Source organism: Lytechinus variegatus, chromosome 1, assembly GCF_018143015.1.
Source record: "Lytechinus variegatus isolate NC3 chromosome 1, Lvar_3.0, whole genome shotgun sequence".
NCBI classification, from domain to species: domain Eukaryota; kingdom Metazoa; phylum Echinodermata; class Echinoidea; order Temnopleuroida; family Toxopneustidae; genus Lytechinus; species Lytechinus variegatus.
Genome location: NC_054740.1, coordinates 11195309 through 11215543, shown reverse-complemented (window position 1 = coordinate 11215543; position 20235 = coordinate 11195309). Strand labels below are relative to the sequence as shown.

Genomic DNA, 20235 nt, shown 5'->3' with positions numbered 1-20235 from the left:
TTCTTGTGTGAATTATATCGTTTCTTGAAAATAAAATTTCGAACATATTCTATTTTATTGTGTGTGTGTGTGGTTTTTTCATTTCTAAGTATATCAGTGTGAAGTATAATTTCAAAATTGACTAATCAAAACAAACCAATTTGTTTATGAAGTAGCTGCTTACATGATAAGGAATGATTTTCTATTACCGATTATCGACAAAGTTTTGGAGCACCCCTTTTATACTGGAGGGGATAGGTGGGATGATCTCTATCCCAACCCCCCCCCCCCCCCCGCCCTTGTCATTAATATATTTGATTTAGCTGAAACCATGGTTTGATTTGAATCTCTGCATGAAATAAGATTAAAACAAACAAAAATGTGGTCCTACGTTCATTTTGAACGAAAGAAATAAAGGCTCATAAGGATATGGAGTGTGAACAATCGAACGAGGAGCGCGGAAGGGGAGGGTGTTTGCGGTGCGGTCATCATGCTCATACATTAATTTTGATAGCTGGCATGGGGCCACGGACACATGCACCATAACGGGTTTAGATGATATCGTTTGAATTAATTCCGACCCAAAATTTATATTATATTGTAAGATTTTCTTTGAATGTTCTCGCCTTCCATTTTTTTTAGTTACATCATCGGTTAACAAGGTGTCTGCAATATCATTTATTCAAATCCATGAAGTTTACAGCGTTAAGTTCATAATGTTTTGGGAGTGCGCCGTTTCATAAAGCTGTTCGTAAGTTAAGAGCGACTTTAAGAACGACTGGTGATCCTTTCTTATACGCGCCCATTGCCAATGAATGCATCATTTATCACAAGAAAGATCACCAGTCGTTCTTAAAGTCGCTCTTAACTTACGAACAGCTTATGAAACACCAACGTGGTGTGAGGGCGAGTGTATATTAAGTTAAAGCTGTATTAGGGATGTCTGCGCATTTCGCATGTGTGTGGGTGAGGGTATGGGGGGGGTCACTCTACAATACTTAAAAAAGAAAATACACGTGAGATTACATCTTATTTATTCAAATATGAGGTTATCTGAATGGCCGTGCACAATATTGCGTCAAAGTCTTGTGTTGCTCTCGATGTGTCTTGTTTCAGTGGTATACATGTTTTTGATATGTGCGTATATGGGATGTGAAGTTGCGGGTATCGATCTGAGTAGCACGTTTTCGCTCAGGGGTGTGGGCGGTGGGCAAGCCCTTTTAAAGGGATAGTCCAGGCTGGAGATATTTATATCTCAATGAATAGAGTAAAATTCACAAAGCAAAATGCTGCACATTTCTTCAAAATCGCATAAATAACAAAGTTATTGAATTTTAAAGATTTGCATTATTCCGGTGATATAGTCATGAATATTCATTAGATGGGCTGATGATGTCGTATCCCACTTGTTATTTTGTATTTTATTGTATGAAATAAGGTTTATTCAAATTGTTTGTACCGAGAACTAAAACTATTGGATTGACAACTGATTAAGTGCATTAGTCATTTCATGCTGCAACTTGTTTCATAATAATGGATACACATCATTTACACATTTTTGAAAAAAACAAAACAATTATCAAGTAATATCATAAGAAAAATGAAAGTGGGGATGTGACATCATAAGCTCACTTTATTTAATATTCATAAAGACATGCATAGAAATGTTTTACCGGAACAATGCAAATATTTTAGATTTAATAACTTCGTTATTTGTATCCTATTTTGATCAAATTTTTAGCATTTTGCTCTGAGAATTTTGCTCAAATTTTTAGCATTTTGCTCTGAGAATTTTGCTCAATTTATTGAGATATAAATTTTAACATAAAAAATAGGAATAACTGTTAAAATGCCTTGCGCCCTGCGTCGCTGAAAGTCCACCGTACGTCGCTGAGCGGAAACTCGCTAATTATCAACGGTATATGGCCTTACAGTCATATTACAGTATAACTATTTGATTGGCGGACGTATGCCATGCTGTCTCCGAAAAATCAATTTAGATTTGACATCCATTGTTATCGATGCACTTTCCTTAGGGGATTTTATATGCCTATACGGAAGTTTTTAGAATGCTCTGGAAAATTGTAATGCTCAATGTTCAATTAACTATAGACCTACTTTGATCATGATTTTTGTCCGATCGATCGACTATAAAGTGATAACTTGTATTGGTGTCACCGTATCTTTGATGGTATACATGTATATTGGGATGATATGGAACGATGGACCTCTCGTTTTACTTAGCTATCACATGGGTAAGGTGTATTCATTCTACGTCTAAACTCCTTTTATAATCAAAGCAATCCTTTCACAATCAAAGTAAAGTTCCAATTGTTTATTTCTTATACAGTATCTTCGGTAACGACGAGACAACAATAGCGAGTTTTCGCAATTGCAACGCTGACGGAATCTACAACACAGTAAAACTGTTGAAACAGTCTGCAAAATCACAACGGTCAGCTTAGAAGTCGATTGCGAAAACTCCCTGTAATATCTTCAAATTTAATTGTTTTATTTCATTTTCAACAGACGAATATAAAATGGTCAAATATAGTTATAATGTCATTTGCAAATAAATCTTATCCAAAATATAAATAGAGGAACAAAATAAGATATTTTGTTTTCCAAAAATAAAACAAAGTAAAATATAAAAGAAAATTATCATAAATATTATCAAGATCTGTGAAAATGGAGGAATCAACTGAAATAATAGTGAGGGATAACAACGACAGACCCAGCGGAGAAGTGAATAAAGGCACGGTCGGGATATGTGGGAATGCATTTTCAGTGGTTTTTTCTTTTTTTAATATACTCTAACATATATTTGGTCGCCCCTAATTTGTTACAATAGTTCATATCTTCAACATTACGTCGATCCTTGTTTCAACCGTAGAGCGAATATCCCATTTGGTTCTACCGCGACGGCCAAATTAAATATAAAAAATGAAATAAAGCTTAATCTGACCTGCCCTGTATACTCTTTCTCAATTTCCCTTTGTCATCATGATCAGATGCCATACCTTACAGGAGGGCACCGATATTCGTCAAGTCAACTCTGAACAACACAGTCATTCAAATGCTACGGTGAGTTGGACGGAAATCAAATTGTTGTTAAAGGTCATGTCCACCTCAGACAAATGGTGATGTGAATCAATATAGAAAAATCAGACAAGCACAATGCTGAAAATTTCATCAAAATCCGATGTAAAATAAGAAAGTTATGACATTTCAAAGTTTCGCTTAGTTTTAACAAGATAGTTATATGAACGAGCCAGTTACATCCAAATGAGAGAGTCGATGATGTCACTCACTCACTATTTCTTTTGTTTTTTTTATAGTTTGAATTATACAATATTTCAATTTTTACGAATTTGATGATTAGGACCTCCTTGCCTGAAGCACAAAATGTTAAAATAATGGAATTCCACGTGTTCAGGGAGGAATGAAACTTTATTTCACATGACAATGACGAGAAAAATCAAATAATTTCACATTTCATATAATAAAATACAAAAGAAATAGTGAGTGAGTGATGTCATCAGTTCCCTAATTTCCATACCGACCGAGATGTGCGTATAACTGTTTTGTGAAATGAAGCGAAAATTTAAAATGTTATAACTTTCTTATTTTACATCCGATTTTGATGAAATTTTCAGTGTTATGCTTGTTGATTTTTTCTCTTTTTATTCAAATCAAGTTTTTGTTGGGGTGGACTTGTCCTTTAACTATAGTGTGGTATACTGATAATTCAACCTAGGTTCAACCCTAGTCGAAGTTTTAAGAAAAATTAACCACACTTCCTACGGGCTTCGAAATATTTTCCCCTGTTCGTGGCAATAGACCAGTTCATCGTTAGTTCATGGACAATTTTGGTCAAATGACCTTATGATAGGCAGGTTTCAAAGCAAGATATTGCGTAAGCATGCCTTACAAAGCAGGATGAAGAAATTGAATAGACAGGTGACTCGAATAGCACACAAATGAACGCTTTATGAAGGTAGTTGTTGCAGCATGTTGCACAATGTACTTGGCAAACTGTGAAATACCAGTCGTTCGTGGACGTATTGTTGTTTTTGGATGTAAATGAAAAACACCATTCAAAAGAATAAATGAATAACCAAGATATCAAAGTTGGTGCTTAACTCATTAGATTTTAAACCACCATGTCATTTTAGTACAAATAACCTTCTTCTGATCATGCACAGAAAGAAACTACGAACTGGCTTATTATAATGTATCGAATAATTCATTATATTTTTTGTATTTCCCTATTTTTTACGACTAAATCAACTTTTTGCGAAATTTATGTGCGGAAGAATAAGAATAATTTATAATGGGTAAATGAGTTGACAACTGGCATTCCGTAAAAGTATGATCTAAGAAAATAATACAGGTTTAACTAAACCATAGCTTTTAGAATGTCACCCAATTGCCTATTGTGAAACATTGCCGTTATCCATGTTGTAGTAAAAAGCCTGTAGGTATATTGTTGTTGATGGGTTAAATAGCTAACAATTATAAACGTATTTTGTTTAATTTCAATGATAACATATACCTTATACATGTTTGAACATAAACTAGAAATTGCAATTTTGTATCATTTTGTATATGCAATTGCAATCTTTAAACAATATTTCAATTTATAGGGCAGCATTTGGCACATACACGTCATGTACAGTATATTCATAGGCAAAGCCAGGGACGATCGTGTCAAAGAGCAAAGACAATAAAGAGATTAGTGGTAATGTAACCATTGTAACATTCTCAAAACTGTAACAAATGCACAGAGACATCATATATATATATATTTATGTATATATATACACTTTGTGAATGCAATCCTTGTAATTAAGAGTGCTCGATGTCTGTGATGAGGCAGAGCATGAAATAAAATAAAATAGATAAAGTTACACAGATAACGTGTGGTTCATCAGTTAACTTTGTCGATTTGTACTCGGAGTTTAAATAAAGTACTGATGAACCACACGTTATCTGTGTAACTTTATTCATTTCAATTTTATTTATATATATATATATATATATATATATATATATATATATATATATATACATATGTATATTGTGAAAGAAATGGATGAAGAGAATAATAATGGTAGGCGTAGCTTAAATCAAGGTTCCCCAGAGCTATCTGCCCTTTGGAAAAATTTGTAACGCCGAAAAAAATGTCTCTGCCGGGAATCGAACCCGGGCCCCCAGCTTTGAACGCCGGTGCCTTAACCACTAGACAACAGAGACGGGTTAGTGGCTAGGGCGATCCCGATCCGATTGGCCGTCAGATAAACAGATTTTCGACACTATACCAATTATAATTTCTTTTGTCGTAGGTGGGTTTTGAACTATGACAAGCCGCCATGCTATATTCACTGCAAGTACATCTTTAAAACGAATTCGGACATCGTTAAGCCATTATCCGATTGCATGAATCAATTTGGTTTTAAATTCAAAATCAAAATATTCAGATAATGTAATAGAGGTCGTTCAAAATTTTAAATAATGAAGTGTAATTATTCAATTCAAAATATATATATGAACAAGATTGAATTTAATTGTTATTTCCGTGAAAAGAAGTAACAATGCATATAAAATAATGCATGTGAAATTGACAAATGAAAAAATGGGACGATGGTCCAGCATCAATCATGGTACCGCTGGTCTATATACCGAGGGGTTATCATTGAATGAAGGGAGTGTCATCGGTACACCAAACGTCACAAAAAGAAACCATTGTCTACCGTTTTGCTTACTAACGGAATGAAGTGATTCGTGCAGTCACGTACGGTTGGGAACACCACGAGCAGATCCATGGCTGTACATATTTGTTTTCCTTAGGCCGTGCAAGAAGCATTTAGTTTTTCGAGAAAAACACGCAAACGAGAAAGCGTAGCGACCGAGGCAGTCTCGGTGCGCTTTTGCATTTTCTAATAAAAGCGAAATTGAAGGATATCGGGTACTCTTAATACCAATGATGGTGATGTTTTATTGCAAGACCACTAGTGATAGTTGATTACCCTTTATGTCAAAATTTCATAAACTAGATCTCTAAAGTTTCAAAGTGAACAAAGTGATGACATATATACCCCCAACATGGTCAAAGTTGTCAAAGTTCATTGACACTAAATCACCTTTTAAGTTAATCATGTGACATAAACATGATAAAACTCATGCAAGACGATCAATTAGTGAACATTTCAGAAAATTAAGTTTGGTTAAAGGGATGGTCCAGACTGAAAATATTTATATCTACATAAATAGAGTAAAATTCACAGAGCAAAATGGTGGAAAAATCATCAAAATCGGATAATAAATAACAAAGTTATTGAATTTTAAAGTTTAAGATTCAAGATTCAAGATAATTTATTGTCATGCATAAGAATACACAAAATTCGCTTTCGGGCATAAAGTTACAAACATGAATACGATAAACAATGGCATAAATAATACATTTAACAAACATTCATAACTGTTAAAATATGTATTGCACAAATGTACGAGAAGAATAGAGAGAGAAGGTAAGGAGAGAATGAGATCATAGAGGATAGATGAGAAAAAAATAGAAGATAAGAAAAGAAGAGAAGTCAGAGAGAATTAGGACAATGCAATCGTGCTACTTGCACAGTACCAGTCACACATCTCAACACCCGTGTACCTGTCCTACCAGAGAACGAAAGATTATCTAATGCTCTCTGACCGAAACAGGCAGGTGTCAACGACGTACGACAGGCACTTTATCAATATTTTGTGAAAACAGTTATATACTAATTGTCATGAATATTCATTAGGTGGGCTGATGATGTCACTTCCCCGTCTTTCCTTTTTCTTATGTTATTTTTTTTTCAATTCAATTCAATGTTATTTCATGAAATCAGAAATGTTTCATTATTTCATACATGTGTAAATGATGTGTCTCCATTATGATGAACTAAGTTGCAGCAAAATTGCAAGTTTCCAAATTTCTGGGGGGGGGGACTGCCCCATATTGCCATCTACAGATCAATTGAATATCGCGCGGTGACTGCAAACACGACGGGGTCAGAGTGAAAGGGGGAAACGAAAAGAGAATATGAGAAGCATGTGGAAGCACTTTGGAATGAGAGAGAAAGAAAAAAAAAGTCCCATGCAAGCAAGACTAAACAAACATTCGATCATGTTCAAAATTAAGATATGAATAGGAGAACCATGCAAACAGAACAATCTCTGTTTTGAAGATGTTGAATATGAAATTTTTTGAAGGTATATAGACACACACGGTCTACTAACCGATTGAGTGCAAATATACATAGTTAACATGTTTGTTTCACAAATACATTTTTACTAAATTCTTGTTATTTAGTAAAAAAATATACACAGAATTCATCAGGGGCCCGTCTTAAAAGAGTTGCAATTGATCCGATCAATCACAACTATGGAAAGCCAGCATAAATGTCAATATATAAAATACATGTTTTAAAAAAATCTAGATATGAATGCATATCCATAGATTCAGTGATTTCTTGACAATTTGTTGTGTTCTTCTTAATTTACAAAGAACATTTTCCAAATTTCCTTTTTTTTAAATTATGACACTGATGGATTTTCATTGAGTTACAATTGATTGGATCAATCGCAACTCTTTGTAAGACTGGGCTCAGATCTACACCTTTAAAAAATTGTTGCCAAGGACCCAGCTCGCCCCAAAAGTTTCAAACATGTTCATTATGTTGCAACGAGCATAATTACACTGTTGATACTTTCTTTTACTTTTATCTTAACCTGCAGAAAGAAAGTCGGGAAGAAATTGAAATCAAAGAAGCCAATACAGATATTTCACAGCACCGTCAATCTCCAGGACATAAAAGTTAACAAGACATCTGAAAGTGAAATTTCAGAGCGGGCGAAGTCTTGCGCTCTTGTGGGGAATTCAGGAATACTTTTGAACAGCGGTTGTGGCGACCTGATAGACGAATCCGAGCTAGTTGTCAGGATGAACTTGGCCAAGATTGGCCAGGAGTATTCCTCCGACGTGGGATCGAAGGTATCCTACATGACCATCAACTGGGAACAACTGGGACGCTTGAAATCTTGCTTCACAAAGAAAAAGAAAAGAAAGGCGTCTTCAGCCTCTGAGTTGTTGAAAAGACTTCCAGCAGTGTGTGGCACAATGATCGACAGGCTCGGGCTACTTAGCAATGATACTGTTCTTTGGCCATCTAGGGGCCATGCTGACATGATATTTCGGGTTCTCCCTCTTCTACGAAAACAGTTTCATCTGAACTTCAGCCTTGGGATCAATTCACATTCTTTAAAGGACGCCGCATACCGGTAATTCGTTCAATCCCAACCTCAGTAGATGGGGTGTGAAATCAATGGAAGAAACCATGTGCCACCCAGATGTTCAGATAATCATCTCATGTCATTATCTACAATCCTTGGAAAGAAAATGATGATAGATGACAAGATCTCTTATCTTGTCATGTCTTCATCTTTTAGAAGAGATGATGTGATCATGAATCCAAGATCTTGTCATCAGATCATATCTCGCACAGGGTATAGACATGACGAGATTCGAGATCTTGTCATCAGATTACCTCTCCCATGGACATGACGAGATCCAAGAAGTTGTCATCTGATTATCTCTCCCATAGGAATGATGTAGACATGACGAGATCCGAGATCTTGTCATCTCTCCCACAGGATGTGCAAGGATGCCATCTGGTCATTTTTTTCCAAGGGATGGAGACATAATAAGATGTTTATCTAGGTGACACATCCATAAAAACATAATAGCATAGCGATGAAAATGTCACAAAAAATTGTTGTTTTCAAGATATCTTTCATATATGTGCACGTATCCGGTGTTATGAATTAAAATCAAAGACAGTTTAAATTCGATGGGCTTATCCAATGTCTTCTAAGTTAGGCTGAGGAATTCAATAACGGGGCAATCCATACGCGTGGACTTTACTTCTAGTAACTTCAATGAATTGGAAATGTAGATCCTGAATAACTATAGAACTTCAGTGGCGTAACAGGCGGGGAGGGTGGGGGGGCAGGGAGAAAGCTGCCTCTAGAGGATTTCACCGGGAAAATAAATTAAAAAAAAAGAAAAAATAAAAGGGAGGGAAGAAGAAAGGGAAAGGGGAAGGAAAGGGTGAAAGGAAAGGAGGAAAAGGAAAGGGAAAAGTGAAAAGAAAACGAAGAAGAAAAAAAATATTTTAATGGAAAAGGAAGGAAAGCGGGAAAAGGAACAAAAGAACATTTGAGAAAGAACAAATCATTACGAAATAGGCCTATGTAATGCAAAAGCATGATGGGGAATAAATTAAAAGATAACAAAATGGCAAACAATAGCGAGAAATGAAGGTAAAATGGAATTAGTAAAAAGCTAAATTGGAAAGCAAAGAAAAGGGACAAGAAAGAAAAAACACCCTTAATGACATGACTGGGCTGCCGAGGATAGAAAATGTATGTTTTTGTTTTACTTATTTAAATACAGTATAAAAAATCTGCTTTCAGCCGCAAGGCTGTTTTTCAGCAAGTCCGTACATACAAGTTGAAAAACATAAAACTATAAATTATAAATCATGAACAAAATAATAAATACAAACATTTGAACAAATATAAGTTACATTGTACATGATAAAAACAAAGATTTGAGATGAGAGAACTAAAAAGTAACAAAAATATATCAATATATACACATTTAAAACATAAACAAAAGTTCAATCAATATACATGATAAAAAATGAAAAATTCAATGGTCAGAATCTCAGTCAGCAACAATTACCGAAAACTAATAGGAAAGATGTTTTGGATGCATTTTTTAAAGCCGGTAGATTTGTTTATGTTCTTACGGATGGGGGAGATTGTTGAATAAATGACTGGCAAGATATAAAGAGCTATTTTTAAATATTTGGTTTGGGATTTTGGAAGATTAATATACTGTTCGATATTTCTAAGTGAATGGTGCGTGTCCTTAATTGTAAGTTTTGAGTCTAGCACATTTGGAAGCAGATCATTTAATAGTTTGAATAGCAAAGTGACGAGGTCTGTCTTTAACTTTACATTTAAGCAGTCAACAGAAACAGTCTGATAAAGAAGCGTTCTACTGTAGCGACAATCCACCTGTAGAATTATCCTCAATGTTGTTTTGGAGAAGTTGAATCAGGTTTCATCCACACGGCGTTACAATAGTCGAAATGGGGTTGAATCATTGTCTTATACAAAAAAGTAGCAGTGGATATGTTTATACATGGCGGATTCTCCTCAACATAAAGAAACTTCGTAGGACTTTGGATGGGACACCGTCAATGTATGGTCGCCAAGTTAATTCCTTATCAATAACAATACCCAAACGATTGCAGTTTTCTACTCTTTCCAGAACTTGGTCATTAATCCATACATTGACATTGGCAAATAAATTGGTCTTGCGCTTCGAGCCTGTAATGACCAGCTTACACTTTCTAACATTCAACAAAAGCTCATTGTGTATTAACCAATCTTGAATAGAGGCCAGGTCTTCGTTCACCATATATTGCATTCTAGTCGATTTGACATTTTCCGAACCTAGAAATGTTCTTTCCGATGAAGTTTTTTTCTTGATTCGTGTTCCTATGGGGTCCTAGAACAAATTCAGCTTGGTTGCCCAAAGTTGCCGTTTGGGCAATTTTGCTAATTTGCATAAATCCAAAATGGCCGCCAGATGCCATCTTGAAAACCTAACTTTTGAACCCCTGTCCACAAAATGATGAGTAATGACTCGTTTTAGGGGTTTAGAGATGTGTAGAACTGATTTCTGTAATCATTTTTGCAATATAAGGTCGTCTTCAGGTCAAATCCAAGATGGCCGCCAGATGCCAACTTGAAAAATTGACTTTTGTTCCCCTTGCCCCAGAATGACGAGTAATACCTCTATTTAGTGGTTTTGGGGTGTGCAGAATTCATTTCTGCTTTCTATTTTGCAATATAATGTCATCTTCAGGTCAAATCCAAGATGGCCGCCATATGACGCCATCTTGAAATATCAATTGTTGAACCCTTTTCCCCAGAATCATGAATAATAACTCTATTAATTAGTCATTTGGTATGTTGATTCAATTCATGCAGTTATTTTGCACAAAGGATAATCTTCAGATCAAATCCAAGATGGCCGCCAACCGCCATCTTGAAAAATTACTGTCCGAGACTTATTTCAGTAAGAATACTCATTTCTTTTATTAATTCTCAAGGTCAAGGTGAAGTTACACCTTAGATGTCAGATTTCAACATTGATTGCTCAACTTAGAATGAATCCTCTTTAGGTTTGGGCTATGATCAATTTCGAGTGTATTTTTTTGAAGGTCAATCCATACCTTTGTACTGAAGAGGCTTTTAGGGTCTTATTTGAATTTGAAAGTGTTTTATATATTTTTTTCTAAATCAATGTGTCCAATGATCAGTTCGCCTTAAAAGACGATGGTGAAGCGCTAGGCCTTGCATTTTCGAGGGTGACTATAGAGCTCCACTCTAGAGTGGCAGTCTCTAGAGCATTTTTTTGCAGATGAAGGAGGATGGCGCTGAGACATGTTTATATAGAAATGCTGTCCTAGCCTTCCTCCTAGGCCTTTGGTCTGCCAATTTAGCATTCCGAATATTTTCTAACGTCTTGACCCCTGTACTTAGTAGCTCTCCATAGAATGGCGACTATCATCTACACCTTCATAAGTGTTAGTGTCTATGCCGGCAAGTTTTATGTCACGTTTGCAGGTGTCTTTATAACGGAGGTGTGATCTATCGATGGGGTGAGACCAATCACACAGCTCACCTTACCTTGGCGAATCCAAGAAGGGATTCGCCAAGGATTCATGCGGCAAACATGCCCCAACCACCTGAGGTGCCTTTGACTAAGGAGCAAGAATAAGCTTTTGATGCCAGCACGTACGCTGAAGGGCCTCTGTATTTTTCACTTTGTCCTGCCATTTAACGTGCATGATACTTCCGTGCAGGAGCTTGGCCATGACTGTGACAGATTTTACAATCCTAATGCTTATATGCTTGTCCTGTGAAAGGGGGCAAGAGACATATAGTCGGTCCAAGGTAGGTGAGGAGTCCACCACAACCAGACGAGTGTGTGCTGTTGATATACATATCTGGAGGACAGTCGGTGTCTTGAGTCTATCAGGATTTCTGACTGTCTCAAAGGCTGATGGATGATCCAAACCCCTTACATGCACAGGACAGGCAGCTGTTATGTATGACTAGGTCTTGTACTCCCACTTCTTGAGAGGCAGGGGCGACATCGTTTCCGTAAAACATTTCACGAATGAGAACAATCCTGACCATGGAACAGTCTTGGGGGAGCCTATCTTCTGCAGGAGGCTAAATAGTGCACTCCTGCTGACCAAGTCAATGGCTCTTGTCAGGAGGAAAAGTCCAATAATAATTATAAAGGAAGTTAATAATCAAACTAATTTTTTGGAAAAAAAAATTATGGAGAAATCACGTTTTAATTCAAATAATACTTTAAAGTAATTTCACTGGAAAGTATGGTTGAACATAAATAAAAAAGGATCAAAACTCCCGAAATCATAGCGCAAACCTTGAATGGTTTCATTTTAAAGTAAGCGGTTAATGACGACATCTATCAACCATATGACCATCTTAGACATGACTTGACCTCGAACTAAAAATGGAGTGATTAAAGAATCGAATCATTCTCACTGAAATCCCCTTACATGAGCTCCAATACATAACAACAACCTTATTAGGGAGAGCACTTCTTCAAGGTTCAATAGTCTCGGAAGTAAGTTTTGTTTTCTTAATATGGCGTTCAGTGGTCATGTTTGATTATTTTGACCTGGAGATGATCCTATATTGCAAAATTATTAACAGAAATGGAATCAATTAACATACCATATAACTCACGAAAAGAGGTATTATTCATGATTCTTGGACAAAAACTTGAGAATTAATAAAAGAAATGAGTATTCTTACTGAAATCCCTTTACATTAGTTCTAACACGTATAAGCCTCGGAAAGTAATTTTTCAAGATGGCGGTTGGCGGCCATCTTGGATTTGATCTGAAGATTGTCCTTTTTGCAAAATTACAGCATGAATTGAATAAACATACCATGACTCACGAATAGACTCATTATTCATTATTCTGGGGCAAAGGGTTCAAAAGTTGATATTTCAAGATGGCGTCATATGGCGGCCATCTTGGATTTGACCTGAAGATAACATTATATTGCAAATTAGAAAGCAGAAAGAGATTCTGCACACCCCAAAACCCCTAAACAGAGGTATTACTCGTCATTCTGGGGCAAGGGGAACAAAAGTCGATTTTTCAAGTTGGCATCTGGCGGCCATCTTGGATTTGACCTGAAGATGACCTTACATTGGAAAAATGATTACAGAAATCAGTTCTACACATCTCTAAATCCCTAAAACGAGTTATTACTCATCATTTTGTGGACAGGGATTCAAAAGTTAGGTTTTCAAGATGGCATCTGGCGGCCATTTTGGATTTATGCAAATTAGCAAAATTGCCCAAACGGCAACTTTGGGCAACCAAGCTGAATTTGTTCTAAGACCCCATAGGATCACGAATCAAGTAAAAAACTTCATCGGAAAGAACATTTCTAGGTTGGTGTATTGAGCCTATGAGACTGTCAAATCGACTATTCGATTAGGATCTCTAGATGATACATACAGACATGTATCGTCTGCATAAAGTGATATGTTACAATATTTTATTACTTTGGGGAGATCGTTCATGTATAGTATGAAAAACAAAGGCCCAAGAATACTCCCTTGAGCAATTCCACATTGTACAATTTGTTCAGCGGATTCATTTCCATTTACGATGGTTTTTGGGGTTCTAAATTGAAAATAATTTTGAATCCATCGTAAACAATTTTCATAAAATCCATAACTTTTTATTTTTTAAGCAATATCTCGTGGCTAATCATAATTATCAAATGCCTTTTCTAGGTCTAAGGCAACAAGGGCAACTGACTCACTCTACCAAGTGATTTAGTAATATTTTCAGTCAGATTTAAAATAGCAAGGCTTGTTGAAAAGTTTGGACGGAAACCAAATTGGTTTGGAATAAATATGTCATGTTTTATTTAGATTTTATATATATGTTTAAAGACTATCTTTTCTATGACCTTGGAAAGTATTGGTAATACAGATATTGGTCTGTAATTGAATGGATTTGAAGCATCACCACCCTTGAATAATGGAGTAATTCTTGCTCTTTTCCATTCGATTGGAACATACCCTTCTTTCATTGATGAATTAATGATATGTGCCAGTGTGTTAACAATACAGGGAGACGAGTCTTTCAGAGACCGGTCGCTTTGTTACGTGGTATCTCTAAAGGCGGTTTTCCACTAGGGCGCGGACAAGACCAAGAATCATTTCGGCATGCTGTCCGCAACTAAATTCCGTAAAAGATTATGCAAATGATATTGTCCTAGGATACAACCAGGACTGTCTGCGTATTGTCGTAGGACACTCCTGGGACTGTCCTAGGACAAGATTATCTAAATAAATTTGTCGGCGTTCGGTGCGGACAGCATGCAGATCGTATTAGGACAGAACCGGAGACATTTAGGACAACGTCACGAGTGGTAAATTCAAGGACTAGGACAATCGGACAACTTGCGAATACTCCATGAAAATTATCATCCATATATTTTTTTTATTAATTTAGGGGTGTTATTTTGGTTTTCTTCGACTACAAAGACTATAAACATGTAGGATTTTCTCTTATTTCAAATCAAATTGCATACATTGGTGGACATCCCAGGGGGACAGGGGCGACGCGTCCCCTCACTTTTTGGAAGGGGGGCATTTGATATCAAATGCCCCCTCCCCAATATTTGGAACGAGCAAAAAAGAAAAAAATGGAAAGAGAGGGAAAAGAACCAGAAGGGAAAAGAGAAGAGAAAACGAAGAGGAAAAACAAAAGGAGAAAGACGAGTGAATTATATAAGATGAGGGGGAGGGGATTTCATGTCACTATGTTAAATTTTCGCTCACGCTTTGTGCTCGCATTGCCTAATCTATGAGATGTATAACTTGATCAATAGACTTATATTGAGCTTAAAAGATCAAGTTTTGAAGTAAATATACCAAACATTTCTCGGAAATTAAGTTTTCAATTTGTTTGATTTACAAATAGATTTTATAGTTTTCTGTAAAATACCTATATTTTATGGTCTAAATATGAACATTTTCCGCTCGCGCTGCGCGCTAGCATTATTTGATTTGTCAAATAACTATTCTCTTCGTGTATTCCATAATTTTTTTTTAAAAATATCCCTTTTTAGGATGGTCTGATTGTGAATAGTATCAGCTAAAGCTGCTCGCTTGCATTTTGATTGGGGATTTATGTATACCAATTGTAACAAATTATTTTAAATTCCTCTTTTATGACAGTTTACTAAAATTTTTGGCTCACAGTTTGCGCTCGCATTATTTTTGTTAAAAATATATCAACCCATACATCCTATTCATGATAACAAAATGTCCAGTTATCTGACCTTAATATCAATTTCGCGCCCTCATTTGATTAATAAGTAATGTAACAATATTTTCATGATTTCCTAATAATCATTGTCGTTTTTTTTTTCAGAATGGAATATCGACAAGTTTCTCTCGCTTAGGAAGATAGTCATCATAGTCATATGAAGACAAAAATGTTTTGAGCGTATCAAATACATTTTCCTTATTTAAAACAATTGGATTTCTTAAGGACGATTAACATTTGAAACATTTACATCTTCTATTACATAATGGAAAGGAGGTTCACTGAATAAGCATATTTCACAAATCCTGTCAGAATTAGATTTAAAAAAAAAGATATCTCTATTGTAGAACATGACAAGTGAATCCATTTGGTACATTTCACACACATAACAGCATTTTGATTTGATTTTACCGACTTATCACACTTTAAACACGAGAACTTCAGACCCATGGGTTGATAATGAAGCTTGTTAATGTAAACAATTGGTCGATCATAGTCAAAGTATATCTAAGTCACTGATTTTCCTTAGTTTTACCTTGGTGTCATCCTTGGTAAGTGCAGTTACATGTACACGGCCGTCGTTTGTCCAAACTCTCCTTATTCGTTCATGCTTACGGGCTTCGTATACCAATTCACTTCTTGTTCTGGTCAGGTCTTCATGGATGTAAACATTCGATCCTTTGAGTTTTGATCTCGCTTTGTACACTGCGTTTCGGGCATTGTATCGTGCAAACTTGACAATCATGGGGTTGACTGGGGTTCCATCCGCTTCTTCCTGGCTGTCGGCTCCTTGTTGACTGCGTCTTTGTGGTCGTTGGCGGGGGGGGGGGGGGTCTTGGTTCCACACCCAAAAGGATATAAAAGAAATTATAGGAGACAACGTAATAATTAAATGAATGGAAACAATGAAATGTGTTATTTGCTGATAATGGATATCTATCACATAATTAAAATTTAATTTCAATAGGCATTTTCTCCAACTCGCTTTGCTCGCTGGCGACTTTTTATAATTTTTCCCACATTGCTCTGTTTTCCCCCTCAAAATATTTGGTTCAACTGGGTTGAATAAATGTGTTGTGTAAAGGCTATATTCTGTATATACCGCGATTTGATTAAAAATAGCTGCAATCTGCGAGGTGTAAATGGCTTTGATATCAAAAAGTTCCGGGGGCTCGGACGGACCCCAACCGCATAGCACTGCCGTATATGAGTATGAAGGGTTGGGCCATGATCCTCAAAAGTTCTACAACCAAGAAAAAAAAGAGGAAAGAAAAGCAAAGGAAATATCTCAAAGTTAAATTGTCATAAAAATTTGATTTTTATTCTCTCTCGCTTCGCTCGCTCGGGATTTATATTAAGCAGCTTTTTAGTACATGAGCCATACTGCGCCTCTCGTGTTTTTACTCTTTACTGCCGCAAAGAATCATGTTCACAGTGGCATACAGACCAAAAAAAAAAAAGGAATGGACAGAGAGAAGAGCGAAATATATTATTTTCTGGATATGTCAAAATTTATCACAAAATATGATTTTTTTTACGGATAAATTCTGCCAGATACGTAATGTGTTGCCCTCTCAAAATCGTCTCCTCATTAACACCATTACGCCTGTTCATACCATGATGAAATTTTTGAAATACCATGAAACTTTTGGCTCTTGCCCCCCCCCCCCCCCCTGGCCACTAATTCCTGTTACGCCGCTGTAGATCTTGGATCTTAGATACGGCCCTTTTCCTGATAAGATGTTTTTATCATTGTCGATTCCATGTATTTTGATTCGTGCACATCAGTACTAATTAAGAAAGCACTACTTCTCGATTAACAAAAAACAAATTATTGATTGATTGTTTACAGGTTGTGGCATTTAAGGGCACCATCGTCTGGATTAACCGTCCTCGCACCCATGATTCAACTGTGTGATGAGATATCATTGTTCGGATTCTACCCGTTCTACACTGACCCGTATAATCGGACAATTCTACATCATTATTATGATCCAGAGGCTCGAATGAACTACACGACAAATTTCCACAACATGCCGGGGGAGTATCGGTTTCTCTTAGACCTGGAAAATAAAGGTGCAATCAGAATTATCAATAATTGCACACCAACCTACTAACGTACATGTATGGATGGGGGACGTGGGCCATGGACCCCCCCCCCCCCGAATTTTCAGGACCACGAAAAGTAAAGAAAACGCTAGGGGAAGGTTGATATTTGACATGTAAAACTATCACAAAATTTGATTCTTCCTTTAATAAAATTTTCGCTCGCTCGCTTCCCCCACTCGCAGCTAGATATACACAGAAAGAACTTTCTGTAGGAGTACCTCAAGGGTGAGTTCTTGCTCCCATGGTTTTTCTTGCTGTTTATAAATGATATATCACAATCAATTAAGTCTGGTGTTATAGCAATTTATGCTGATGATGTTATTATATTTGAGACTGGTAAAGATGTTGAGACAATAACTTCAAAATTGCAATCAAATATGGATTCCCTTAATGAATGGTATAAACTTAACTTAAATGTCGACAAAACAAAATGTATGTTTTTAAAAACACGCTCCCATGATGTTATAAAATTTTTTATTGATGGGAATGAAATTGAGCAAGTTAAGTCAATTCGTTATTTAGGGCTTTTTGGTCGTATACAGGCAAAATGGGTATCGATATCGACCACTCAAAGCTACGGAAAGTCCACAGAACTGAACCCAGGAGTGAGGATATCTACCTCCGACTGTTGGTGAAGCTCTACAGGTTTCTGGCAAGGCGTACAAATGCCAATTTCAACAATATCATCCTCAAGAGGCTCTTCATGAGCCGCACCAACCGTGTTGCTATGTCTCTTGCACGTGTGGTTCGCTACATGAACAAGACTGGCAGGGAAGGCAAGACTGCAGTCGTTGTCGGCGCCATCACCGATGATGTCCGCATCCACAAGCTTCCCAAGCTGAAGATCTGCGCCCTTAGGGTGACTGCCCGTGCTAGGGCAAGGATCATCAAGGCTGGAGGAGAGATCATCACCTTCGACCAGCTTGCCCTCCAATCTCCCAAGGGACAGAACACAGTCCTCATGCAGGGATGCCGAACCTCTCGCAAGGTCTACAGGCATTTTGGAAAGGCCCCGGGAACCCCAGGAGCACACACTGCACCATATGTACGCGCCATTGGCCGCAAGTTCGAGACAGCTCGAGGTCGCCGCAACCGATGTGGATACAAAAACTAAGAACCAGGATACCCAGGGTTGCCTGCAAAAACACCAGTGTCATCTTCATTGTCTATATGTCTTTATCATAGCATGAATAAAAGAACATCACAGATACTGGAAAAAAAAAAAAATTCGTTATTTAGGGGTTTTAATACATGGTAATCTTAAATGGGACATTCACGTCAATAACTTATGCAAATCCATCGGATTCAAGATCCGTTCCCTTGGAAAATTAAGAAAAATTTTAAGTCCTTCATTATTAAACACTCTTTTTAAATTTACAATACAACCTTGCATCGATTATGAATTACCTATTTAGAGAAATACTTCTGATAAAAACAAAAGCAAAATTTATAGATTGCAAAAAATAGCCGCTCGTTACATAACTGGAAACTTTGATCAAAATATTTCTCTTAAAACACTTGTAAAAAACCTATCCTGGACTGACATGGATGAACGAAAAGAATACTTTCTTGCCACACAAATGTTTAAATGTATACATGGATTAGCCCCTCCCCAACTTTGTAATGACATTGAAATGGTGTGTGATCGACACAATTACCAAACAAAAAATAATGATAGCCTTAACGTAGTTGCACCCGTTGTTAACCTTTCAATTTTCAAACAAGCTTTCAGATTTTCCGGTGCCAAACGATGGAACGACATACCCCATAATATTCAAAATGCACAAACTATCGAAACATTTAAATTGATTTATAAGAAGTTTTATTTCAATAATTAATATCAGATGCTTATTGTTCCATTTCATTTTTTTTTTCTTTTTGATTGTGTTAATAATTTGGGATATTCAATATGTTGGAACGAATGCTTTTTATGTAATATAATAAGCGCATTTAGCAAGTAAGCTTCCATTACTTTTCTTGGCGATATTTATTTTGTAAAATTTTATTGTTAAGTCTAGCATACTATGCTCAATGGTGAATAGATTCTTAGTTTTCTTCATAAATTTTGTTTTGTTTGTATTTACAATGCCATTGATACCATATTATATTATATTTCAACGTTATCGTATTGCATACAGGATAGTTTTCCCATTTCATCAATAAAAAAATGAATACGATACCAGTCACCATTCCTTCGAATCACTATTGCCTGTTTCGGCTGGATTTTGGCTGAGGCAGGTAGTGGTAAGTCTGGGAATTGTGACTGGTAGTGTATGTTATCTTTGAACAATTTTGTATTTGTAATAATTCTAATTTTAAATGTTATTGAACTCAATCATTACAGAACCCAATGTTACTTTTTTTTAATATATTATGTATATATTGTTATTTTTATGTTAACAGGACCAGGCTGAAAAACAGTTAATCTGAGCCTGCTATCCTGTATAAAGATATTTTAATAAATAAAATAAATAAATAAATTTTGCCCTGTATACGCCAACAATTTCGGCTCATAATGATAATGCCCCAACCAATCATTTATCTTGATTTGTCCCGAAAAGTGCAAAATGTGAATCTTAGTTTCAGCAAAAATTGATACAGAAACAGATTCCATGCGTATCACCAAACAAAA

At 36.3% G+C, this 20235-nt stretch overlaps 2 protein-coding genes across 2 annotated transcripts; both read left to right on the top strand.

Moving 5' to 3' along the window:
• Window positions 1-1921: 1921 nt before the first annotated feature.
• Window positions 1922-18106, top strand: LOC121429087 (alpha-2,8-sialyltransferase 8B-like). The gene is made up of 4 exons (XM_041626027.1): window positions 1922-2234; window positions 2991-3063; window positions 7756-8298; window positions 17347-18106. Exons 1-4 carry the CDS (start codon window positions 2105-2107, stop codon window positions 17609-17611), a joined length of 1011 nt encoding a protein of 336 aa, XP_041481961.1. The 5' UTR covers window positions 1922-2104; the 3' UTR covers window positions 17612-18106.
• A 22-nt stretch (window positions 18107-18128) lies between these two features.
• LOC121428997 (60S ribosomal protein L18-like) lies at window positions 18129-18733 on the top strand. The gene has a single exon (XM_041625927.1). The coding sequence runs from the start codon at window positions 18151-18153 to the stop codon at window positions 18715-18717; it is 567 nt and encodes a 188-aa protein (XP_041481861.1). The 5' UTR covers window positions 18129-18150; the 3' UTR covers window positions 18718-18733.
• Window positions 18734-20235: the final 1502 nt, after the last annotated feature.